Consider the following 27,955-nt stretch of genomic DNA (forward strand, 5'->3'; position numbering starts at 1 on the left):
GCCTATGCAGAAAAGGCAATAACCGTGTTTACAGGAGGAGAGATGCAGCCAAATCATCCAATATAGCAGTGCAGGGATGACGTCATTTTGTACCGGAACCCGGAAGTTAGCATCACACTGGTTCCCTCGATAAAAACCCAATAGGATTTTCCTATAGGCTTTTGGATTATTGCAAAAAATAAGCACTGTGATCAACAAAAGTTTACAATACTAGCACGTTTTGTCCATCAAGATAATTTTCACAAATGAACACAACTTTTATGAAGTTTGAAGCCTAAACATAATCGCCAGAAATAAAAAGCTAACCAAATGCTATAAACAAACTACACCATGGTCGCTCGACTTCAACGTCACCATCACCAAGCTTCCGACAACTTTTCCAAACTTAAAAACATTTTCCATAATACGTATTTACTCTGTGGATGAATTTTCATCCACGTTTTTTGGGGAATTGTGCACAGCATACCTGAACCAGTTTATCTGCAAAGACTTTTCCTGTTCGGCATGATGACATTTAATGTCCCCGACAACGTCTGTAGTCCCATTTAGCAAGTTGTTAGCGTCATGATTTCCCCTCGCGCAAGTGCTAGAGTACGAAGCGCGATGCTAACTCGTTTCCGGGTTTTGGCATACAAAAATGATGTCATTCCTGCACCACTCTCTAGTGATTGGCTGTAAGTTTAGAAAGCGCTTGATTTGATATGCAGCACAGTTTTCTATGAACGTAGGACGAACTTTAAATGTCAGTATCGCAGTCGATGATGTTCATGTAATCATGGCCAGTCAAAATCGTAATCGACATCGATATTCGATTAATTGTGCAGCCCTACTTTGTAATGGGCTAGCACCCCATTTAATGTTTATTCTTGCACTGTGCCCAGTGTTTTCAGAGAAAACTCTGGATCCACTCAGATAGTTATCTTCACTTTTGTTTTGTTTTTTTTCTAAAGTGAGATGTCTAAATTTACAGTAGAAAAGGTCCCTGATAATTTTTTTTTGTTTGCTATTATAAAAGCGGTCAGATCCGAGGCGCAGGTGCTCCTACTGATCAGTCATGCATTGTTCAATCAGACCCATACTATCAAACAATTCATAACATTCATAAGATTTGTTTACTGCTGCAAGACAAGAAATTTTAGATATCCGCCTGTGTAAGACACCTAGGCATGTTCTAAATGATTTTATGGAAATTTATGGAAATAGGTGGTTTGCATCAGAAAAAATTAAAGACAATTATTCTGAATTATTATCCACTGTAATTATGTATACTAGTGATGAATGTTCCGGATGCCTTGGATTCTTTGCCACTTTCCTGTTAATCCACCCAGAGCAAGTCTTTCCAAATTCCACTACTATACGCCCTATTGGCGTGGTGGTGAAAGATCAGGTAGTAAAATGGGATCACCTTATTGGATACATGACCTTAATGGGTTCTGAGACCTTGTTTACCAGTCACACCTGTTGTCATGAAACGCATAACTATGTTGTGTGTACCTGTAACACATTACAACCCTTTTCTCCCAATGACACAAATATTCAGTCATTGCATGGCCATTCTGATGCAATCCAGGTGTCAAATACCCAGTGGTGTGTCGTAAGTGAAATTAATTCCTTCACCTATGGAGGACTGATCTGTCCTGCCAATCACTCCTTTTGCTTGGAGGTAACAGAGGATTTTTCTGTGGGTCAGAGCAGCATTCTAGGAAGGATACCATTGGCCACTGAAATTTCCCCTTGGTGGGATGACACATTTTACGAGCACAGTGCACAAACTGTAGTGGACACAATGGACTTGGCACAAAGAATGGTTTTGCAGATGGAATATCACCTGTCCCAGGCACAGATAGAGACAAATCTGGCAAAAAGGACTACACAAATCCTCTCCAGTTCATCTATATGCTCAGCTTTATATGTCTATACATGGTGGGACTGGATATTTCGGGGATGTGCAATTGGCAGTGCCCTCAACTTTGCCTTCACACTGTTCCAGAGCTGCTGCCTCAGATGCCTCATCAGATCCTTACGGACATCAGCCGATACAGCACTGGCTCTCAGCCCACTACGACTAAAAAAGACTGAATTGATGATCATCAACAGAAATTAAACACCACGTACACCGAATATAATGACCCCGCAAGGACTCTTGTGAACAGCCACAGGTCCAAGGGGGGGGAAACTGTAAGGCTGGTGACAAGCTGTCTGAACCTTGAGAGAACTGCTCTCTGAGGAAAAAGGACTCTCACAGGAATTAACACTCGATCTCTTTCCCACAGAATTAGCATCCTCACCTGAGATAGCACATCATGCTGAAGTGGAGACTGGAAGATCCTCACTTCCTCTCTCCCCACACCCTTCTCTTTCTCTGTATTGATATCACATTAAAAATTAGCATCTCCATCAGAAATAGCACATTATACTGAATGAAGACTAGGAGATCGTCACTACAATGTTTCCTTCTTCCTCTCCTCACACCCTACACTATCTGTGTCAAGATCACCTTAAACACACCCAAGGTCTATATGCATTATGTTTTCTATATGCACATGTTTTAATGCAAATAAGATGTAGACTATACAGGTTTGCTGTATTATACAAAAAGTCTCAGGGCATCTGGAAAATATGGTCTCATTCCCTCAACAGCAGTTCAAATTAAAATATTGCATGCCGTTAAAGGCATATTTACCCAAGGTCCCTCACTCAAATTACCTCCTGTATGTAAATAAGGTACATCCGTCCACAAACATCAAATGGTCATCACAAACACCATTTGGTAGACCACAGAGCATCTGGGTATTTAGGGGAGAGCTGGCCAAAGATTCAGGGAATCTGTAGACAGATCTCCCACACGATCACGGTGTGTAGTTTTTCTCTAAAAGGTATGCAAGTTTTGACCTTGTTATGTTGTATTATATTTTGAATTTGATTGCAATGTAATGTTGAATGTAAATTCTTTCTTTTTATTATTAGTAGTCTTGGATTTGGATGTGTTCATACCTGCTTAAATATATTATTAGACTTGATAATATTCTGACTTATTCTGAAATTATTGTCTCTAGTAGATTACTTTAAGTCCTTGTTACCGCAAATCTGCGACCAGGTTAGTACAGGCTAAAATCCAGGTTTAGGTGGAGCATCGGGGCACGCCAACTGAGATTTTAGAGTCCAGGCTAATAACTTGGCGTTAAGTGTACAGGCTCGATAGGGAATTTCCTTTTAGGACAATGTAAAGTTGTCATGTCTAAATAGGGTGAAGTCTAAACATTTGGTTATTGTAATATTCTTCTAGTTAATGTGTACATAGGAAATTATGGCATGATTATATAAAGCTAATTTTACTCGGATATTACTGGTTTATCTCTGTAGATTGTCATGACCTCTGGCTAGGAATAAAGTTACTATAATTAAGTGTTACTATCTAAAGGGACTAAATAAAAAGTACTTTTTAGAAAAGGGCAAGCATGGGCAGCCATCTAAATAGTATTAGTCAATTACTCCCGCCTAATGACCAACACTGGGGAGTTTGTGACCATGAGATCTGCGTACATGGCCGGTGCAAGAGCGACATGGAATCCGAATGAACAAGCACAATTTAAAGTATAGAATAAACTAGAATTAATCAAATGTAAAAAATCAAAAGTATCAAAATACAAATAACTAGAAAACAAATACAACATTGAGGTTTTTACAGTTGGAGTCAGATTTAATTTAAGAGACAGTCAAACAGAATTGGAATGACAAATTTAATAATCTAAATGTATTCATATCGCTTCAAAAAGACAGAAACACGTGGGAATCCTTCTACCATGTCATTGGATACCGTTGTTGGACCAGTGAGTGGACCCCTACAACCTCTTGATCTGTTTAAAAATATTTTAAAGTCTGTTTTTACAGAACAATGTCAATGTTTTAAGTAGCTGTGTATGATTTGCGTTGTTTATTAGATTTTGGTGTTTTGTGTTTGTTTATTGTGTGTTTTTATGTACTTTTGTAATTTTTGTTTGCTAGCCATCTTGAGCAGGTCTCGCTGGTAGAAGAGATACAGTATCTCAAAGACACCTTCCTGGCTAAATAAAAATAATAAATAAATAAAAATGAACACTAGCATTTTTTAATAATCAGAGGTATAAGCCGTTTCCCAGTCGATGGCACATGATATCAATCGCACGTAATACGACGCCGCTAACTCTAGCAGAATACCCAGAGTCAACTAAAATAAATTTCTTCAGTTTCTTCACCTTTTGTGCCCAACATGACAATTAGGCAAAGGCATAATCGTCAAGTGACAGTGGGAAAAAAGTTTGCAACCAACTAAGGCATGGGAGCATTTTATATTAAACACCGCAAAAAAGACTGCAACCTGCAAACGTGGCAAAGCGGAGCTTGTTTATCATGGAAGCACGACAGTGATGCATGAGCGCAAACTTAGGTACATATTCAAACAAAGGACTGCAGTTTTTTTTTAAATCAGTGCTTCTTTGTGCATATATACACATATATATTCCTATATACAGACATTATACACACACACACATAAAAAAAAAATATATATATATCTCAATCAATCACACACACACACACACACACACACACACACACACACACACACACAGTGGGGGAAATAAGTATTGGACATGTCAACATTTTTTTTAGTAAATACATTTCCAATGAGGCTATTCACATGAAATTTTCACAAGACTTTGGTATTAACTCAAGAAATCCACACATATAAAGAAATCCAAACATTAAAGTCCATAAATGAAGTTATGTGTAATGAAGCAGAATGACACAGGAAAAATGTATTAAACACACTAACTGAAATTTATTTAATACTTAGATTAGAAGCCTTTGTTTGTAATGACAGCTTCAAGACACTTCCTGCATGAAGAGATTAATCGGCCACAGTATTCAGGTGTGATTGTGGCCCATTCGTCTAAATATATTGTCTTTAAATCTTGTTCAATTGGATTCAAATCAGTTGATTGACCGGGCCATTCTAACACCTTGATTTTTTTCTCTGAAACCAATTCAGTATTTCCTTTGCTGTATGCTTTGGATCGTTGTCCTGCTGGAAGGTCCACCCACGTCTCATCATTCTGGTGGATGGCAGCAGATTCTTCTCAAGAATCTGTCTTACCAATACTATATGATGAAAAAAAGCCCCACACCATGATGCTTCCACCTCCAAACTTCACTGTTGGTATAGTCTTTTAAGGGTGATATGTAGTGCCATTCTTCTACAAAATGGTGATTACAGCCGAAAATTCAATTTTGCTCTCGTCTGACCAGACTACACTCTCCCAGTATTTCATAGGCTTGTCCAAATGAGTTGTAGCAAACTTTAAATGAGCTTCGACATGCCTTTTCTTTGGTAATGGAGTCTTGCGGGTCGAGCGTGAGTGGAGTGCATTTCCTGTTGTTTTCTCTGTTACAATGGTACCTGCTGCCTCCAAGTGTTTCTGGAGCTCTTTCCGAGTGGTCCTTGGCTCTTGAGCTACTCTTCTGCCTCCCTGGTCGAGGCGCTCCTGTGCGTGGCCGGTTGATGACGGAGTGATATTGCTTCCACTTGCGCACAATGGCCCCAATAGTGCTTAATGGAGGATTTAGAAATTTTGAAATACGTCTGTATCCGATTCCATCAATATGTTTTGCAACAATAAGGTTGTGAGGGACTTGGGAGAGCGCTTTGCCCATCATGAGATGTTTCTTGTGTGACACAGTCTCAGTGTTTAAGTCTAGGCTTAAAACATATTTGTTTACTCAAGCCTACCCTGACTATACTTTCTGTTACGCTAAGCACAGTCCTAATAATCTTTTCTCTTCCTCTCTCCTTCTGCCGAGCCACACACAATTTTATGGAGATACTAGAGATCCTAATCCTTTCTGCTCTCCGGACCTGCCTGATCCGTTTCGGATGTCCTACCTCTGGATGGAGCTCTCATCTACTTCAATTCCAGATTGCTGGGACTACGGCTGTTTCTAAGGCCAAACAGACTCCATATAAATCCATAATGAACATTTTCACACTATCTGTTGTTACCCAGATGAGGATGGGTTCCCTTCTGAGTCTGGTACCTCTCAAGGTTTCTTCCTCTTAAAACATCTTAGGGAGTTTTTCCTTGCCACCGTCGCCACTCAGTGGCTTGCTCAGTTGGGATAAATTTGTACCTTTAATATCTGTATACCGTGTTGATATTTCTGTAAAGCTGCTTTGAGACAATGTCTATTGTGAAAAGCGCTATACAAATAAAATTGAATTGAATTGAAATTGAATTGACACCTTGGTAACAAAAAGCCTTTTTATAGAACATCAATTTACTACGCTAGCTGATATTAATTTGCACAGATAGGGGACATAATTACTTACAGATTTCAGCTGGTTCCTTGCTTTACCTTGCCTTGGAGAACTGCTTTTTCTTAGCATGTTCAATACTTTTTTCCTGTATTATTCCACTTTATTTAAGGACTTTAAATGTTGTGCATTCTTGATATTTCCAGATTTCTTGAGTTAATACTGATGTCTGGCGAAAATTTCATGTGAATAGCCTCATTGGATATATATATCCTGAAAGAAATGTCCCCCATCCTACCCCCCACGGTATATTATATAAGGGATAATTGATGATGGACCGTTGAATTATTAGAAAATAATGCACACCCTGAGGTAATGGTGTGAAAGTAAATGGAGTGGCCGTTTATTACACCAATTATTCCGCTTATACCACAGTTACCACACCTCAAGACATTGTTCAGATGTTTTATTTTCAAGACATCTTTCAGGTTTTTGACCTTAAAAACACTTTTGTGTGTGTAACTAATTTATTACATATCCCATCTCAAGCCTCTATTAATAATTCCAAAACGTTCTTTTAGAGCTAGTAATGGAGGTTCAAGCCATTGATATGCAGTTATATAATTCAACAGCTCTTTGTCAATTACTACTTACTTACTTCTGAAAAATCTAAATTTTCTGTCATTTTGTTTGTTGTCAGCTCTGTATGCTGTGGTGGACAGTAGGCCAACTTTTCTGTTATCTCAGTTAACTTGGCAAAGTGGTCAAAACCTGGCTGGAAACACTTTAGCTGTGCATTTACTGAAAAATAATTGCACACCTCACAACTATTGTCAGTCAATCAGAATCAAGAATTCAACAGCGCTGTGGTACACTTGTGTGTGCATGTGTGTGTGTGTGTATACACACACACACACACACACACACACACACACACACATATATATGTGTATATATGTATGTGTGTGTAATATATATATATATATATATATATATATATATATATATTTTACACACACATACATATATACACATATATACACACATACATACAGTATCTCACAAAAGTGAGTACACCCCGCACATTTTTGTAAATATTTGATTATATCTTTTCATGTGACAACACTGAAGAAATGGCACTTTGCTACAATGTAAAGTAGTGAGTGTACAGCTTGTATAACAGTGTAAATTTGCTGTCCCCTCAAAATAACTAAACACACAGCCATTAATGTCTAAACCGCTGGCAACAAAAGTGAGTACACCCATAAGTGAAAATGTCCAAATGGGGCCCAAAGTGTCAATATTTTGTGTGGTCACCATTATTTTCCAGCACTTCCTTAACCCTCTTGGGCATGGAGTTCACCAGAGCTTCACAGGTTGCCACTGGAGTCCTCTTCCACTCCTCCATGACGACATCACGGAGCTGGTGGATGTTAGAGACCTTGTGCTCCTCCACCTTCCGTTTGAGGATGCCCCACAGATGCTCAATAGGGTTTAGGTCTGGAGACATGTTTGGCCAGTCCATCACCTTCACCCTCAGCTTCTTTAGCAAGGCAGTGGTCGTCTTGGAGGTGTGTTTGGGGTCGTTATCATGCTGGAATACTGCATACTGATCATGCTCTGCTTCAGTATGTCACAGTACATGTTGGCATTCATGGTTCCCTCAATGAACTGTAGCTCCCCAGTGCCGGCAGCACTCATGCAGCCCCAGACCATGACACTCCCACCACCATGCTTGACTGTAGGCAAGACACACTTGTCTTTGTACTCCTCACCTGGTTGCCGCCACACATGCTTGACGTCATCTGAACCAAATAAGTTTATCTTGGTCTCATTATACCACAGGACATGGTTCCAGTAATTCATGTCCTTAGTCTGCTTTTTACACTGTTATACAAGCTGTACACTCACTACTTTACATTGTAGCAAAGTGTCATTTCTTCAGTGTTGTCACATGAAAAGATATAATCAAATATTTACAAAAATGTGAGGGGTGTACTCACTTTTGTGAGATACTGTATATATACACACACACACACATTATATATGTGTGTGTGTTTTTATATATACACACCAAAAAAATTGACAAAATAACAAAAAAATAAGTATACCCCATGGAATTTGTTGGGGGTTTTTTTGTTGATATATTTGGACAAGCAAACATTTAATCCTGTTTGAAACAGTGCAGTGCTTGTTAATAAAGTTGTGGCCAAACAACTCTACCTTTGATTCGGAGCGAATTATTCCAAAAGGTTCAGGGGCATATTACAGAAACGTTCTTAAAGTTGTTCACGGAAATCGTAACGAAAACAACGCGTACCTGCGTTTTGCGTCAGGTTGTCATAACGTTATAAGCTAGTTTATAACTTCATACTTTATTACTAATGACAAAATATAAAAATAATACAAAATCGTTTAAAATATAAGGAAGCTATCATTCTTTCACATGGTCTTTATTTTAGTAAACACCATATGAAAGAATTATAGCTAGACATTCCTAGTAAATTAAGTTAAATAATAATAACGCCGAAGGAGCTAACAGACAAACACTATGCCATAATTAGTAGGTGAATGCAAACAAAACACTAGAAGTTCGGCAGTTTAAAAGAAGCTAAGCGTTAACTTACCTGGGTGGTGGGTCCCACGAAGGTATAACTCTTCTCTAAACTAAATTTCAGTGAAAACCAATAAAAACGAAATATGAGAGTAACTATGAACTACTTCAACTACTTAGTTTTACAAATGTTATTACGTTTTCATCGATGTACCCCAAAAGTCACAAAACAGCGGAAAACGGCGCCGGTTGCTCAATAGCCAATCACAGAGAGAATAATTCAAAAATAGCCCCGCCCCACGTTACTGCCTGTCGACCAATAACATTTGAATGCTGAATCTGTCAAGAACGTATCACTGCAGCCCGGACACCTCCAAGTGGGAGGTATTTACGCCGCAAGTAGTTGGGATTTCAGAAATGGGCGGAATTTAGGCGAAAATCCAGAAGAAATGGCAAGTATGCGAAAATCCCTAATCGTTCCGAGTGCAAAGGTGCGCGGTGAAAAATGATGACAAAAACACCGATTTAAAACTAAATATCAACACTTTTTCTTGTAGTTTCAATTTAATTTCTTAGTTTGTCGTTATTGTATGCATGTCCAATGTCATTCTATTTGAAGATTGAAGTTTATATAATAATTGTCTAATATTAAATATTGATTTTTAAATTGAACAGTATCACGATGGAAACAAACTTAAAACGAGATATAACTACACTCAACGAGGTGAATGTGTAACAACACCGATTTTGTTTTTAGGTGAATTATTCCTTCACAACATAATCTACTACAAAATATGTACAAGTTACTCAGAAATAAAAACAACATTTTATATATATTTACAGTTTATAGTGGTAAAAGGTGCCATGCATTTTCTCTGCATATACAATGACATTACTCATTAGCACAGTTAGATTGCATGCATGACAAACTGCAAAATCCTGGGTAGAATGCCTTGGTGTAAATGTCCTGGAGCTCGCCTCGTCTGCCCTTACCAGCGTAACCTGGTGGATACACAGAAAGCACATTATAAAACGGATTTAAAAAAAATAAAATACACTTGCTTTTGTTGATTGTCCATAATCTGGGAACTCAGTGTGGCAATATTTAAAATGTAAAAACTGCAAGTTAACCCGTTTATCTCGTCAAGCCGCTGTATTGCCTCTGGGGGAAAAACCCGACAGCTTAATTTACATGACAGACAGTACAGTAACCAATCATAGTCCTCTGGAGGTTTGTACAGCCCACTTGGAGCTACATTACATTACATTTACATTTATTCACTTAGCAGACGCTTTTATCCAAAGCGACTAACAAATGAGTAAAGTACAAGCAAAGCGATATATCTAGCAGAGAACAATACAAGTAGCTAAAGTCACTCCCATTTGGAGCTGGTTACTACCTCTGTTTATACCTATCTCAACCGCATAGCAACCACCCAGAACACCCAAGCAACAACCTAGCAACACCCTAGCAAATACACAACACCCTAGAAACTGCCTAGCAATCACACAGAACACCCTAGCAACCGCCCAGAACACCCTAGCAACCGCCTGTCAACCACCCACAACACCCTAGCAACCGCCTAGTATCATGCCAAAAAATGAATTGGGGTGTTCTGTGCCTTTTATCAAAAATGTTAGCAGTGTGGTAAAACATGGTAATTCATGCTATCAACATGCTAAGTCATGCTAGCAGTCTGATAAAACATACTAGCAACATGTTAAATCATGATGCTAAATATACTAATCCTTCTTAGTAGCATGCTAATTCATGTTAGAAGTGTGTTAAAACATGCAAATTCATGCAAGTAACATGCTAAAATATGTTAGCAACATGCTAATTCACGTTAGCAGTGTGTAAAAACATGCTAATTCATGCTAGTAATGTGCAAAAACATGCTATGAACATGTTAAATCATGTTAGCAGTGTGTTAAGTCAGTGGTTCCCAAACTTTTCCAGGGCAAGGCCCCCCAGATGGCATTAAAATTTGACCGAGGCCCCCCTTTTGCAAGATTTCTTTAAAACACATTAAAAATACAGACTTCTGAATATATCCCCTTTATTTATTAATAATTACATCTTACATCTTTACATTACATTAGGAATTGATTGTGTGTGTGTGTGTGTGTGTGTGAGAGAGAGAGAGAGAGAGAGAGAGAGAGAGAGAGAGAGTGAGAAAGAGAAAGCATACATTTATTTATTTTTCACACCAAATTGTTGAGGCCCCCAGGGTGCTGCCTGGCGGCCCCCACTTTGAAAACCACTGTGTTAAGTCATGCTAAATCATGCTAGCAACATACTAAAACATGCTAGCAGTTTGTTAAAAATGCTAATTTATGCTAGCAACATGCTAATCCATGCTAGCAACATGCTAATTCATGCTAGCAAAGTACTAATTCGTGCTAGAAACATGCTAATTCATGTTAGCAGTGTGTTAAAACATAATTCATACTAGCAACAGGCTACTTCATGCTTTTACATCTTTTGTTATCTTGGCTGTGGGTCGTTGTCCTGTTGGAAGATGAACATTCGCCCCAGTCTGAGGTCCAGAGTGCTCTGGAGCCGGTTTTCATCAATGATATCTCTGTACATTGCTGCATTCATCTTTTCCTCAATCCTGACTAGTCTCCCAGTTCCTGCCGCTGAAAAACATCCCCACAGAATGATGCTGCCACCACCATGCTTCACTGTAGGGATGGTATTGGCCAGGTGATGACTGGTGCCTGGTTTCCTCCAGACATGACACTTGCTATTCAGGCCAAAGAGTTCAATCTTTGTTTCTCATGGTCTGAGAGTCCTTCAGGTGCCTTTTGGCAAACTCCAGGCGGGCTGTCATGTGCCTTTTACTGAGGAGTGGCTTCCGTCTGGCCACTCTACCATACAGGCCTGATTGGTGGAGTTCTGCAGAGATGGTTGTTCTTCTGGAAGGTTCTCCTCTCTCCACAGAGACACGCTGGAGCTCTGTCAGAGTGACCATCAGGTTTTTGGTCACCGCCCTCACTAAGGCCCTTCTCCCCTGATCGCTCAGTTTGGACGGGCGGCCAGCTCTAGGAAGAGTCCTGGTGGTTCCAAACTTCTTCCATTTACAGATGATGGAGGCCACTGTGCTCATTGGGACCTTCAATGCTGCAGAAATGTTTCTGTACCCTTCCCCAGATCTGTGCCTTGATACAATCCTGTCTCTGAGGTCTACAGACAATTCCTTGGACTTCATGGCTTGGTTTGTGCTCTGACATGCATTGTTAACTGTGGGACCTTTTATAGACAGGTGTGTGCCTTTCCAAATCATGTCCAATCAACTGAATTTACAACAGGTGAACTCCAATCAAGTTGTTGAAACATCTCAAGGATGATCAGTGGAAACGGATGCACCTGAGCTCAATTTTGAGTGTCATGGCAAAGGTTATGAATACTTATGTACATGTGCTTTTGTTGTTTTTTATTTTTAATAAATTTGCAAAGATTTCAAACAAACTTCTTTCACGTTGTCATTATGGGGTATTGTTTGTATAATTTTGAGGAAAATAATGAATTTAATCCATTTTGGAATAAGGCTGTAACATAAAAAATGTGGAAAAAGTGAAGCGCTGTGAATACTTTCCAGATGCACTGTATATCCAAGCTGTAATATTGAATGAATGTGTGCAGCGTAGACCACCCTGCCACAGCACACACATCCTGTAAGGATACCCCTTTGGACAAAGCCTTCGAGGATGCGACCCCCTAGTGGAATGACCCCTTATGCCCAGAGGCGTAGCGAGACCGCGCCTCATAAGCGATAGAGATTGCTTCCACTATCCAATTAGAGATGCGCTACTTCAACATAGCATCACGTCTACTGTCACCACCAAAGAAGACCAGCAGTTGCTCCGACTTACGCCACTGGCCGGAGTGGTGGATGTAGGTACAGAGCGCCTTTACTGGACACAGTGGGTGCAATTTCTATTGTTTCGGTGTTAGGAACGGAGGAGGGCAGAAAGCCTACAATGCTACTGGCTAGGCAGCAGATGTAGGCACTTTAGGAATATAATCCGGCCTGGGATGCAGGAAGGTCTTGGCTAATCCATGGGTAAAGTCAAGGCAGGAAGGGGCAACAGAGAGAGCTTGTAGATCTCCTACTCGCTTGAGAGATGTCATGGCCAGCAGAACTGATACTTTTAGAGTCAGAAGCTTATCTGAGGCTGACTCTAAGGGCTCAAATGGGGTACCTGACAGACCTTGCAGGACCACAGAAACGTCCAGGGAAGGTATGTGTGGTCTGCAGATGGGCCTCAGCCACCTGACACCATGCATAAACCTTAAAGTTAGAGGATGTTGCCCCACAGAGGCTCCATCAATAGGGGCATGGCTGAACAAAATGGCAGCCATGTAGACCCTGATTGTAGGATCCAACCCTGCTGAGAAATGCCCTTGTATGAACTCCAGGACTGTAGCTACTGGCAGTGCACTGGATCTAGCTGACTTTCCCCACACCTCACCAAAAGTCACCACTTGAGCACATACAATTTCCTTGTGGATGGTACTCTAGCATTCAACATGGTCTCTACAACCTCAGTTGTGGAACCAGAATCTAAGAGCTGGTGCCCATCAGGGGCCAGACCCACAGTTTCCATAGTTCCAGCCGAGAGTGATAAATCAGCCCTCTGGCTTGAGACAGTAGATTCCTGCGGATGGGAATTGCCCAAGGAGTGTCGTCTAGCAGTGATATTATCTCTGAGAACCATATTCGAGCTGGCCAATAAGGTGCTACTCGCAAAAGACGTAGACCGTCTTGGTGAAGTCTCGCTAGAATTTGCGGGAGCAGAGCAATCGGGGGAAAAGCATACAGATGTGACCTTGGCCACATGTGCACCATGGCGTCCAGCCCTAATGGTGCGGGAGGAGTGAGGGTGAACCACAGTAGTCAGTGTGTTGTCTCCTCGGAGGCGAACACATCCACTTCTGCTTGGCCGAACCTCCCCCATATGGACTCCACCACTTGAGGACGGAGCCTCCAAACCCCGGGCCTCAGCCCCTGCCTCAACAGGATGTTTGCCCCCACATTCTGGCTGCCCAGAATCAACATTGCACTCACTGACAAGAACCTTCTCTCTGCCCAGAGAAAAATTAGTTGTGCCTGCCTGAACAGGGGGCGTGAACATAACCCTCCCTGGTGGTTGATATATGAGACCACCACTGTGTTGTCTATCACAACTAACACATGGCGACTTCTTAATTGAGGAAGAAAGAACTTCAGTGCTAGAAATACAGCCTGCATCTCTAGGCAATTTATATGGCATTCTAGATGAGGGCGGCTCCAAAGACCGCGAGCTGGACAGCCATCTAAGACTACACCCCAGCCCACGAGGGAGATTTCATTACCGTCTTGTAATAAGGAGATGCCCCTAGAGTGTGACCCAAAGCTAGAAACCGGGGACACCACCAAATTCTCAGAACACATAGGCACCGCCGCGTGACACTGATTACTCTCAGAGGTTACGTCATTGGACAAAACCCCCGACTTTTCAGCCACCACTGAAACGGTCTCATGTGCTGCTGCAATAAGGCCCAACAATCTCTTGTAGAGACTGGAGGGGATGCCCAGACCCTTTTTCTTGCTCAATGTCGATAGGATTGACCCTACATGTGTTGGGGATAGAAACGCCCTCATCATAGTAGAACCCAGTATAACCCATAGAAAAGTTGTACACTGCACTGGAGAAAGCATACTTTTCTTGAGGTTCAACCTGAGCCCCAAGCTCCTCATATGGGCGAGAACAACCATCTTGATGTTGAAGCGCCAGTTCCCTGGATCGTGCTAGAATTAACCAGTCATCCAGGTAGTTTAGTACATGCACTTTGTGAAGGTGTGAGGGGATAAAGCTAGCCCAAAGGGAAGAACCCGATATTTGTATGCGTTGCCTCCAAATGTGAACATCAGGAACATCCTGTGACTGGGCAATATTCCTATCTGGAAATATGCGTCTTTTAGCTGTATTGTCACAAACCAGTCCTTGAACTGAGTCCTCTTGCTCATTCTTTTTTCCCCCGCTTTTTTTTTTAAAGAGACTTTAGATTTTTCTTTCTGTTTTTGAAAAGATAGTGAGGAAATGAAGAGTCTTTTGCGAGCATTACACAAATGACCGACATGCAGTCTCACTGAAAATAATAAGGCTGACGGCACGGTTCACAGGTGCTGTTTTTATATCACGCGACGCGCTTAATTGCCACGTCACCTGATCACGGCAGGCCTATAAATGGGCATGATGTTACACAAGCTTCAGATGCCAGTCACATGCAAGGGTGCTTCCCACAGCATTGAGCTCACGCAATGTGGCGTTCCCTTTGAAAAGGAACCCCAAATGAATGAAAACTTGTGAAGCAAATTCTTGTTTTTTTTAATTAAAGATGTATGTTTTACAATCATTCTGCCACAGAAAAAGAAAAGTTCAAAGAAATTATTGAAAGCCCAATATTGCCATGACATTTATGTCCATGATGTGTGTATGTAAACTCCTGACCGCAACTGTATATCTGTTTTAAGCATCCTGAGGTACTGAAAAAGATCGCTTTGCTGGTTCAATTAGACTCCTCACGTTCACGTATCTACTCTAACAGAGAACTTTGTGGTTTTCTTGTTACTATAATTTCCAAGCATATTTAATGAGGTGTAAAATTGGAATATTACAACTAATCCCTGGAAAAGAAAACCAGTAAGTTAAAGCATGTAGGGTACACCCACCATGCATATACCCATTTGAAAAATCTCTCAACTAAACAATTGAGATACATCACAATTTCCATGACGACCAACATATGAAAAAAGTAAAACAATAGCTGTGATAGCAAAAAAAACCTTCAAAAACAAATTAAACAACAAAGGGTAAAAACAAAACAGAACCAAAACCTATTCTTGTCCTTCAAAAGAAGTATGCCTCAGGTCACAATTACAATATGCTTCCAATTTATTTAAACTAAATAACTAACTAAACAGGTATTAGTACAAATTAGGGTGTATGCACATTTTATGATAGAGGTTTTCCATTTGCATTACTTGATTATTAATACAAATTTTTAATTGATATGGTCGGCACTCAAGTGACATGTACAACATAAGTGGGGTAAAGTAAAAACCAAAGATTTATTTCATATGTATTACTTGATGATTAATACAAATTATTAATTGATATGGTCGGCACTCAAGTGACATGTACAGTATAAGTAAAAACCAAAAATTTAGCAGAGCAGTTAAGCCAGGCCGGCAGACCTTCTGGTAGCTACTACTAGTAACATTAATCATTGAGCTATTATCTTTGTATAGCTGCATTAATATTTTTTAAGGAAAGTATTCCTTGTAATTCTTGAAAGTACAACAGTTGTAGCATAATCTGAAAAATTAGACTATATATCAGATTAAACTAACCTTTTTCTCTTGAACAAATTAACAGCAGTTGATAGGAAGAGGCTGCATGTGCTAGATATCAGCGGAGACTTAACCAAATATTAATTGTGGGGGTGCAAATAATTTTGAAAACAGTTTTTGCAGGAAAAAAAAAGCACTTCATAAAATAGTTTTTGGGGAAAAGAAACATTGTTTATAAAATAAAAGCTACAGCACTCCCATATGCTCAAATTATTTACTCACTGCATGCCATTCTTTTTATATCATTGTTCATTTCACAAAAGGGTGCTAATAATTATACACTGTAAAATTAACAAAGAGAAACGAGGCCTACGGCATTCTGCATTCGGGACCTGTGTCCGTAGTCTGTATGAATTGAGCTCAGTATACATTTCCCTCAGTGCCAGAGGGAGGCAGGACACACCATTGTTAGAAACTGAACAATAAAGTACCTTTTGGACAAAGAAAAAGTAAATGGGGAGCTAAAGACACTACCCTCACAACTAACAGGATAAACAGCAGTAAGTGTCAGCGTGGCCCAGGACAGCGCTGAGAACCTGAGATATGGGATCGCAAGATTTATTAACAATAATCTTAATGATCATGTGCACATCGAAGGTAAGAGTGGACTTCATATAATTTACCAGAAAATGCGCATTTAGGGAGCATCGTGGCAATGTTAAAGGCGATGTGCGATGTGTTGATTTTTTAGTGGCAGCAGTGTGCTTTCACCCATTCCGGTTGAATAGGTTCTGCACTGGAACGCACCTGCGCTGAGTGATGTTCAAATTTCCTTAAGTGGTTGATGGTACATAATAACCTACCATGTGAAAGAGGAACTGTGTGCCTAATACTATGTAATATTAACTATTAACTTAACAACATACTTTACAGCATTAAATAAACACTTAGCCAGATGAAAAATAAGTACATAAATAAAACAAGCTCAATCAATCAATCACCAATCACCCAGTCCAGCTAAAAACAAGAGTTTTAGCACCTAGTAGTTATAGATTGATCAAAAAGTTCATATTTTGTTGTGTTATTAGTAGGGGAGAGCAGGGCATGTTGTCATACTTTTCACTGTTTTCTTGGACAAGATACATTGCGATAGAAATAAAAGCCATACCAAATGAAAGACTGATGTCTTTTTTTAGGCACATACCCTAAAAGTTCATGATGATTAGCTGTCCACAAACTTTTGGCCATATAGTGTCAATTATAATTATATTATATTGTTTTTCAGTATGGAGTTACAGACAGTTAAGTAGCGGGTGTGTACTTGTGACAATTTGCCCTATCAGTGGGTAAGATGTCACGCTGTATTTGTCAACACATAAGAATGCATGTTATTATAAATATTTATATATTTTACAGTCAAATAACCAGTGGGGCCCGATCAGAGGTCTCATTTATAAAACTTTGCATAGATTCCAGTGTAAAAGTGTTTATTCACACAAAAACCAGTAAATGGAGCGTGCACAAACATATTCAGATTTATAAAACCTTGCATATGCACACCTGAGGTGAGATGAGGAGGGGGAACCATGTTGTTCAGCACAATACATGCCCTCACAATCCATCAGACTTTTTTCTGTTTGGTATAGCAGTCTCCCTCATGTTGCATCCAGACAATCCATCACTCTTTAAGCAGACATATGGTACTCTCGACAATTGAACATGTGCATTTTCGCATCTCTCCTCTGTGCTATTTGGGTTAGGGAATGAAATATACTTGTTCTTTTATAGAAGGAAATATACTTGTTCTTTTATAGAAGGAAATTGCTTTCTATTGATGATAGCAGATTCATTCTGACTAGGTGCCCTTAAAGCAACATATGTGCAGTCATTTGATCTGATGTACCAACTTACTTTGGAAGCAACTGTTTGCCAGGAATCCAAGGGTTTTTAAGACTTAAGACAAGCTACATGTTGGTCTCTCTAAACCTTTAACTACACAACTCTGTCAAGCATTTAGCATAAAGTGCTTAAAATCCACATACTGAGGGGAACTAAAACGTAGCATTAGTGGTGATTGTCTCTGGGAGGGGCTGGATAGAGATGGAGAGAGAATCAGCCTTTGTGTAGTTGGAGCTAATCTGTAGGAGATGATGTATAGAAATCTTGCAAAGAACAGGGTCCACATGCTTGGCAAGAGTTCAGTCTTTTAGCTAACTTAATGTACTCTAGGTTCTTAATGTATTTGTCTATGGCCTGGGTTTCCTTGGCAGACAAGGGTTAAATGCACTTACATGTAGGCACGGCACCCACCAAGCCCACTGGCCTTGGCTTTGCTGAAGACTTCCTTTAGGTCATGATATTCAGGGGGAATTTCTGTCCAGGGCCTGGATTTTCAGTTTTGTGGAGAAAGAAACTTGGAGGGTTAGGGTTAGTCACCATGGGAGAGCAAGACATGGAGTAAGGGAGTGCCACTTGGGGCTGCCAGAATAGTAGCACAGTCTTTCCTTCTGATGCCTTTGGCGTTCCATGGACGTTTGTCTGACTTGACCTAGTTGAAACTTTAGCCTCCTTTCAGTCCCTTAGGAGGAGGTCTAGCTAAATGGAAAGGTCAATGAGAGGGTTGAATGCCTGATCATCTCAACATGCCAGTTTGGTGAGGATGTCCGGGTTTAACCCTTGAAAATAAGCAGCTTTGAGGGCTGGCTCAAAAAACCAAAAGATGCAAAACAGGATCAAAACAAGAATGCCAGAATGACAAAATACAGAGGCTTGGTATTGACTGGTAACGAAGACGCAGAGCATATACTTTGCAGTGGTGCTGTGGCTGTGATTGTGTACAGTTGTAGGTGATCAATATGATAGTGATTGTGAACATGACAGAGTTTGAGGGTGTTGGGTGTTGTAGTTCATGCTGACCATGTTGTAGGCTGCGATGCGTTCTGGGAGAAGTAGTGTAACATCGATTCTGGTGTTGACATGACAATGAAAAAAGTGAGTCTGTGGCCCGTGACTGCATTTTCCTTCCTCCATCTGGCCCCAAATAAAAGTTTGGAAACCCCTGTCTTAAAGAATAAGGAAAAAGATAAAATTGTGATAAATTTATTTACCAATAATGTTTTCAATTTACCGCATTTAGTTTTAGCCCGGGAATTTACTTTTTGCCAATGTTGCTGTATGGTGCTGTAGCGGGTTGTGCTGCTACCTCACAGCTCCAGGGTCCTCAGTTTGATCCTGAGCTTGGGCTACTATCTGTGCATAATTTTGCATGTTCTTTCTGTTTCTTTGTGGGTTCCACTTATAAATTTTTCCCATGATGTGGTGATGATATTGATGAAGACCCCCCCCCACCCCCCACATATACCTGATTTCTTCTGTTTTTGTGTATACCTCGTACTAAATTGTTTCAGAAATTAAAACAAAATCTAAGATAAAACAAAGGCAATCTGAGTAAACACAAAATTCATTTTTTTAAATGAAAATGTTATTTATTGAGGCAAAAAAAGTTATCCAATTCCAACTAGGCCTGTGTGAAAATGTATTTGCCCCTGTAGTTACTAATTCCCCAAATTTATGAAACTGCATTCAAATGGGGGTTAGCTGTACTAGACACAACCAGGCCTGATTACTGTCAGCCCTGTTCAATCAAATTTTAATTTGATCTTTTTCAACAGCAGAAAGTTGGTTAAAAGGTCTTACCCAGTAACAAACTATACCAAAGTTGAAAGAAATTTCAGATAGGAAGAAAGTGACTGAAATACATCAGTCTGGGAAGGGTCACAAAGCTATTTCAAAGGCTCTGGGATGCCAAAGAACCACAATGAGAGCCATTATTTGCAAATGAAAAAACTCGGCACAGTACTGACCAACCTTCCCAAATTTCTCCAAGTGCATGGCAACTACTCATCCAGGAAGTCACAAAAGAGCCAAGGACAACATCAAAGGACTTACAGGCCTCTCTTGCATCAATAAAGGTCCATGGAAGAGTGGCATCCATGGAAGAGTGGCAAGGTGAATACCATTGCTAAGCCACTGCTAACCCATTAAGGCTCATCTGAATTTTGCCAAAACACACCTTGATGATCCTCAAACCTTTTGGGAGAATGTTCTGTGGATTGATGAATTGAAAGTGGAACTGCTTAGAAGACAAGTGTCCCATTACATCTGGCATAAACCAAACACGGAATTCCACAAAAAGATCATCATTCCTACGGTCAAGCATAGTGGTGCCAGTGTGATGGTGTGGGGATGCTTTGTTGCTTCAGGGCCTGAGCAACTTGCAATAATTAAGGGAAACATGAATTCAGCTCTCTAGGAGAAAGGAGAATGTAAGTTTGGCTGAACAAGTTTGCACCTGCTGGAAAATCCTAAAACGTAGCTACTATCGGGCGAAAAAACAGAATAACACCTGCGGTTCTAATCCTTCATCTTTCCCATATTTTGAAAGTATGCATGACATACTTGGCCATCAACCTTTGTCCAACATATCCGAGAATGGAGCAGACGTTGGGTTTGACAGAGACGAGGATGCAATGGACGGTAAGTATGTTTGAGCTGGTTGTATTTGTTTTTCTGCTATTAGCTAACTAGTAGGTTACAGTAAATAGGCTATACATTGCAAATTTTATGGATTTACTTTGCCATATAGAGAGTATCATTGGGGATGAAGTGAGTTCTCTAGGATGAATGAGGATGGAGATGAAGATAATGCATCATAAGCTGATACGTCTGGTACTCAAGAGGAAAGCTTTTCAGGCATGGCACCAGATGTCGACCCACTTAGGACAAAAGATGACATGTTTGTGATATAAATGTTATTTCAGTTGTAAGTCAAAACTTGCAAAATCAAGGAAATTCGTCTTTAAATAGTCTTTATATATATATATATATATATATATATATATATATATATATATATATATATATATGAATGGGTTCAAGACCAAATCCAGCCATCAGAGCAAAGAGAGGAGAGACTCCTTAGTGCTTTAATTGAGAGAAATGTCCATTCCAACAAGCGCATATCAAAAATTGTTGAGGGATTCTGAAGCACCCAGCCACAGCCAGTGTTTGCACCTCCTACACCCCCCCCCCCCCCCATCTAACTATCCCATGCATGGTTTTACTGCGTCAAACACATCCACTCCTGAACATGGGTCGAAGAAGAAAATAACTATGCTTGATCATATACTCACCTGTAAGCAGCCTGCCCTTAGGTTAGCAGAAAACCTGCTTATGTAAAATAGTTTGTGAATGCCTGTATTGGCTTGAGTTTAGATGCACTTGAAATTTTGCCTACCTCATATTTGGAAAGAATGGGTCTTGTCTTTTGTTATATAAAATTGCTTAGTATGTGAAATTGTTCATTTTTTGTAAAAAAACCAAAAAAACCCCAAAAAAACAAAAACATTAATTTTCTATACTGCTTACCCTACAGGGTCGTGTGGTACCTGGAGCCGACCCCAGGGAGCATGGGGCACAAGGCAGGGTACACCCTGGACAGGGTTGGAAAAGATTTTTTATTTAAACCTCTATTTTTTGTAAAGTAATATTTAACATAACATGAATATGAGCAGAACATGAAGCGGTCCCTTTTTTATTGTCCTTTTTGTTGTGTCTTTTTTTGTACTTCAAACCTGTGTGCAGTGTTTCTGGAATTAAAGCATACAAAACCCAGCAGAAATGGTATTTCTTTCTGTGATTAATGACTAACACACAAAGTACTTAAAGAACTAGTTCACATTAAAATAAAAAGTGCAGCACTTCTTCATAAAATAACTTCTTGAATGCAGTTAACATCAGAGACTGGAGATAACGTTGAACAAATACTAAGAAGTGTGAATTGCCAAGCTCCTCAACGCAAGCAAATACGCTGAAAGTTAACCACTTGTGCTAATGTATACTCCTCCGAAGGAGAAAGGTTGCTGACATTTATGGTGATAATGCATCTCTCATGACATCAGCATCTGTACTGGGAGTGTGGTTCTGTGGTGCACTGTGGGGCAGTGGTAAGGCGCTCTCCATAACTGTTGCCTCCTCCAACCAGCATTGGGGGACCTGCTCCTTTTCTTGTTCACAAAAACTGTGCAGTGCACAACAAAATCACTGTGTTTCAGGAGCACCCTCCACCTTGACTTCAGCCTCCCAAAAGAAATCTCCACTGTTGTTCTTGCTGAGCTGAGGTGAACATTGAACGACTCTTGTTCAAGTTTTAGGTCTGGAGACTGTGGGTAACACTTCATCAACCAGTGGATAAGCTGGATCTCCGAGGAGAAAGAAACGCACAGGTTTCCCCGTGAAAGTTGTATGAAATCCCTAAAGGTCATACAACAACATTAGTTGTTGATGTATGACTGTTATTGATGTCACTGTGAGCATTTAATGTTACCAGGCAAGATCATGGCAAAATATTTTTACCCTGGAGAGTAGATGGGCCTTTTTGAACAGCTGTGATTGCTACAGTTCATTGGCATCATGCACGCTCCCAGGAACTTAGTAATTGACAATCCAAAAGTTAGATAAAAAAAGTAATGTCAGCATTACAGAAGTAGACCTGATACTGAGTTTATTGGTCATATTAGCAGATAAACTCAGTGACAATGTACACTACAACTTAGGCTCTAGTGTTTTACATACGATATATAGGTTTGAGAGAAAGGTAGTTATTAGGGATGCACCGAAATGAAAATTCTTGGCCAAAACCGAATATAATTAAAAACTTGGCCGAAGGCCAAATACCGAACACGTTTTTTTGCATTTTTTCCATTTATTTTCGCCATTTTTTTCACCATTGCATAAATTAAATAGTCAAAATGTGCTTTTTACTTTTTTGTGTTGCTTTTCAAAGAAAAAAATCAATTACAAAAACAACAATTTCAAAATATTTATTTAACACTGAACATTTTTTTTCATTCCAGCAGGCATAGGCTACCAACAAGGCACAATATAACTTTAAATAAATAAATGAGTAAAATAAAAATATTTTGATGTGGTCATCTTTGAGCCCCCCTTGAATAGCCTATGTTAGGCCTATAACTGACTGCTGAAAGAATGTAACACTCTGTAGCCTACAACAAAAAAATGCATTAAAAAGTCCATTGACAAGAATGCAAAAAAAGGTTCTAATCGGTTATATATGGCTGATTATATTGGGGATATGTACCGCTCGCGTCCCTGTACACCTTGCAGAGTATTACAGTAGATATAGTATAGTTAGATACGTTGTTAATGTTATGTTCCCTTAAATAAATACGTCTTTACCTGCTTCCGTACTCTACTCCCTTATGTCTCGCGACGTGACAGAATACTCTGGAACAGAAACAAAACAAACACACGTGTCCACAGTAAACAATGTCATGGTTGTCAACATCCGAAGAGCATGCGCTCGTGCATGTAGCTCGTGCACGTAGCTTGTGCATGCGCGTACCCTCTCATCGCTCCGAGTGCGCTGCCGGAAGTGGAGGTCATGAAATTTGCGCATCTCACTCTGGTTGTTAGGCTATTTGGCGCGTCATCAAACACGTCATTGTTCGGTCAAATTTATTTGGCCTTTTCACTTATTCGGCTGAACACCGAAAGTGCTTTTTTTTTGCTATTTTCAGCCGAATAATTTCGGTTGCCGAACCTTCGGTGCATCCCTAGTAGTCATCCAACTGAAAAGCACTTATATTTATAGTAAATAAAATGTGTTATTGTGCTTGTTACAGACAAGTCATAAAACACGTCACAGGACAGATAAATACTTAAATAGGAACTTATGATAGGACAGATACCAGTAAAAACAACTGATCAAGCAACAAATACATAAATACATGTATTTATAATATGTATACATATATAATATGTATGTATACATCTATATACAATAAAGGCAAGATTCATATGGGCTAATACAGGTAAATAAACGTATTCTTGGCTACTTACCAATATCGGTCATCCACGACTGCCCGCAGCACGTATCAGGGCCACCCTTTATGATTACCAATGTCCCTATATCCATCTTCTGGCGGAAGTATGGGAATGTGCGTCCCGTCAACGCTTCCAATTATTTGTGGAATGTGATGTTCCATTTCGAATCAGTGAGCAATTGCATTTGCCTCCTCCAGACGAGGAACCTGGATGAGATTTTTTGCATAGGATACCATTCCTTTGCAAAACATGTACACAAACTTTTTGACCGTGCATTTGTGCCCACCAAATTGATTAGCTATTACTCGGTATTACCCGAATCTAACAAGTCGGTACAGGACTACTGCTACCCGCATCCCCAAGGGGATGCCACCCACATCCCCAACTCTCTCCCACCAGTCCTTACTTCGTACTCTCATCCAGTACCTCCGAGTTTGTCATGCCGAATGAAAGTACAGAGGAGGCCTGTTGCTGGAGAATTTGTATCTGCCGTCGTCTATTTGCATGTATAACATGACAAATAATTAACTGCATTTGAAGCTTTCGTAAAATTAAAAATGATAAGCTGTATGTGGTACCATAACGAAGACGAACTCTATGTTGATACGTGAAATTCTGGAGGGAATGGATGGCGTGGCATGGCCATGTAATGATATGTGCCATTAATCGAGCTATGTTCTATAATATGTAAAATGGGAACATGAAATGAGTATTCTAAAAGCAACTCATGTAAACACCTTAATCACAATATTGTCTTATTCAGAATAAGATCAATAATTAGATTATTGCTGTCCATGTAAACGTAGTGATCCAAATCAATGATCCAAAGCATAGGAGTAAATCCACCACTGAATGGCTCAAAAGAAGCTAAATTTAAGTTCTGGAGTTGCATAGCACAAGTCCTGACTTCAACCAGTTGAGATGCTGTGACAGAAACTTATAACGTAATAGTACTGTGCAGATGTTTTAGGAACCCTATTTTTTTAGTACATATTTTATAGATTTTTATTTTATGACTTCCACATTATCACTTTTCAGACAAAAAAACACAATGAAAGCTGCTGGGTTTTGCTGGAAAAATAAGAAGCAAGTGCTACAGTCAAAGAACTTTGGCTAGTTCTGCAAGATGCTCAATAAAGCTTACCAGCTAATTTCCTTATTAAACTTCACAAATAGTTTTATTTTTATTTTTTTGTCACACCAAATATTGACTTTGTTTCATTTACTACAGTTTACTGCTCTTTACCGTATTATTTTAATGTAGAAACATTTAATTTCATTATTTTGAAGCCATCTTTGCTCTCCAACATTTCTTTGTATGTGCCTAAAATTTTTGCACAGTACTGTATATATATTTACACCAATCAGCCATAACAATAAAACCACCGACAGGTTAAGTGAATCGCATTGATCATATCAAGGGGTGGGATATATTACGCAGCAAGTCAAGTGAAGTGAACAGTCAGTTCTCAAAGTTGATGTCTGGTCCACAGGAAAAATGGGCAGGCATAAGGATCTGAGCAAGTTTGACCAAATTGTGATGGCTAGATGACTGGGTCAGATCATCTCCAAAACAGCTGGTCTTTTGAGGTGTTTCTGGTATGCAGTGGTTAGTATCTACCAAAAGTGGTCCAAGGAAGGACAACTGGTGAACTGGTGACAGAGTGTCCTAAGTACCTAAGGCTCTGGTCTGATCCCACAGAACTACTGAAGCACAAATTGCAATAAAAGTTAATGCTGGCTATGATAGAAAGGTGACAGAACACAATGCATTGCAACTTGCTGCGTATGGAGCTGCTTAGCTGCAGAATGATCAGAGTGCCTACGCTGATCCCTGTCCACTGCCAAAAGCACCTACAATGGGCAAGTGAGCATCAGATCTGGACCATGGAGCAATGGAAGAAGGTGGCCTGATCTGATGAATCACATTTCAGGTCTGTGTGTGTTGCATACCTTGGGAAGAGATGCACCAGGATGCACTATGAGAAGAGGGCAAGCCGGTGGATAGAGTGTGATGCTCTAGACAACTTTCTGCTAGGAAACCTTGGGTCCTGGCATTCAAGTGGATGTTACTTTGACACATACCACCTACCTAAACATTGTTGCAGACCAAGTACACCCCTTCATGGCAACAGTATTCCCTAATGGCATTGGCCTCTTTCAGCAGGATAATGCACCCTGCCACATTGCAAAAATTGTTCAGGAACGGTTTAAGGAACATGACAAAGAGTTCATGGTGTAGACTTGGCCTCCTAGAAATTCCCCAGATCTTAATCTGGTCGAGTATTTGTGCGATGTGCTGGAGAAAGAAGTCTGATCCATGGAGGCCCCACCTCGCAACTTACAAGACTTAAAAGATCTGCTGCTAATGTCTCGGTACCAGATACCACAGCATACTTTCTTTCTGTCTTGTGAAATCCATGCCTTGATGTGTCAGAGGCATATTAGGCAGGTAGTTTTAATGTCATGGCTGATTGATGTGTGTGTGTATGTGTGTGTGTGTGTGTGTGTGTATATATATATATATATATATATATATATATATATATATATATATATATATAAAATATTGAATATTGTGGAAAAGTAAATTTTTTTCCAGTAATTTAATTACGGGGAACTGTCAAATATTCTAGATTCATCACACATGAAGTAAAATATTTCAAGCCGTTTTTGTTTTAATCTTTAATCTTGATTATTATAGCTTACAGCTCATGGAAATCAAAAATCCAGTATCTCTAATTTATTACAATGAAGAATTTATAATACAGAAATGTCAACCTTCTGAAAAGTATGTTTATTTATGCACTCAATACTTGGTCAGGGATGCTTTTGCACAAATTACTGCATCAATGTCCCGTGGCATGGAGGCAATCAGCCTGTGGCACTGCGAGGTGTTATGGCTCACAAAAACCCAGGTTGTTTTGATAGCGGCCTTCAGCTTGTCTGTATTTCTGGGTCTGGTGTCTCTCATCTTCCTCTTGACAGTTCAGGTCAGGCAAGTTGGCTGGCCAATGAAGCACAGTAATACCGTGGTCAGCAAACCAGTTTCTAGTAGTTTTGGCCCTGTGGGCAGGTGCCAAGTCCTGCTGGAAAAGGAAATCAGCATCTCCATAAAGCTTGTCAGCAGATGGACAGATGAAGTGCTCTAAAATCTCCTGGTAGATGGCTGCATTGACTCTTGACTTGAGAAAACACAGTGGACCAACACCAGCAGATGACCCCAAATCATCACTGACATGCAAAATTGTCTTTCATCTTTCCCATGACTGTGGTTGTGAGTACTGAACCAGATTGAGAGATTAAAGGCTCAGGAAACCTTTTCAGGTGTTTTGAATTAATAAGCTGATTTACATTTGTGTATTATAAATTCTTTATTCTAATATATTGAGATACTAGATTTTTGATTTCCATGAGCTATAAGCCATAATCATCAAGATTAAAATAAAAAAAGGCTTGAAATATATCACTTTATGTGTAATGAATCTAGAATATATGAAAGTTCAACTTTTTGAATTAAATTAATTGAATAATTATTTGAGATGCACCTGTATGTATATACACTGAAAAAATGATACTGAAATATTTATGTTTCACTAAAATGAATACTAAAATACTCTAATTTGTTATACCCAAATTTATTAGTTTTTCTCAAATTATATTTAAGATTTGGTACAAACCTTAAATTTTGATTTAATATTAATCAAAAATATTTCTTTTCCCAAAGAGAAGAATTTACATTCATAAAAAGATTATTTACATTTATAAATGTAATTTATTATAAAGATCCATCCATCTTCAACCGCTTACTCCTTTTCAGGGTCACGGGGAAACCTGGAGCCTATCCCAGGGAGCATCAGGTAC

At 39.6% G+C, this 27,955-nt stretch overlaps 3 protein-coding genes and 1 long non-coding RNA gene across 7 annotated transcripts in view; 2 read left to right on the forward strand and 2 right to left on the reverse strand.

Annotated features, from left to right (window-relative positions):
- Positions 1-9,478, reverse strand: part of LOC128624251 (G-protein-signaling modulator 2-like) — an 87,104-nt gene extending 77,626 nt beyond the window's left edge. For all 4 annotated transcript variants that reach the window (XM_053651740.1, XM_053651738.1, XM_053651741.1 and 1 more), the window contains exon 1: positions 8,917-9,478. The gene's annotated coding sequence lies outside the window, so the exon portion shown is untranslated. The remainder of the gene's footprint in view (positions 1-8,916) is intronic.
- LOC128624250 (fibronectin type III domain-containing protein 7-like) overlaps positions 1-27,955 on the forward strand; it is an 81,057-nt gene that overhangs the window by 4,395 nt on the left and 48,707 nt on the right. The window lies entirely within an intron of this gene.
- Positions 14-5,223, forward strand: LOC128624252 (uncharacterized). The gene has a single exon (XM_053651744.1). It carries the CDS (start codon positions 1,184-1,186, stop codon positions 2,102-2,104), a length of 921 nt encoding a protein of 306 aa, XP_053507719.1. The 5' UTR covers positions 14-1,183; the 3' UTR covers positions 2,105-5,223.
- Positions 9,669-10,318, reverse strand: LOC128624254 (uncharacterized). Its single transcript, XR_008388738.1, has 2 exons — positions 9,975-10,318; positions 9,669-9,845 (listed from the first exon to the last, which is right to left on the reverse strand). It is a non-coding gene; the product is annotated as an uncharacterized LOC128624254 (long non-coding RNA).

This window comes from Ictalurus furcatus, chromosome 20, assembly GCF_023375685.1.
Source record: "Ictalurus furcatus strain D&B chromosome 20, Billie_1.0, whole genome shotgun sequence".
NCBI classification, from domain to species: Eukaryota; Metazoa; Chordata; class Actinopteri; order Siluriformes; family Ictaluridae; genus Ictalurus; species Ictalurus furcatus.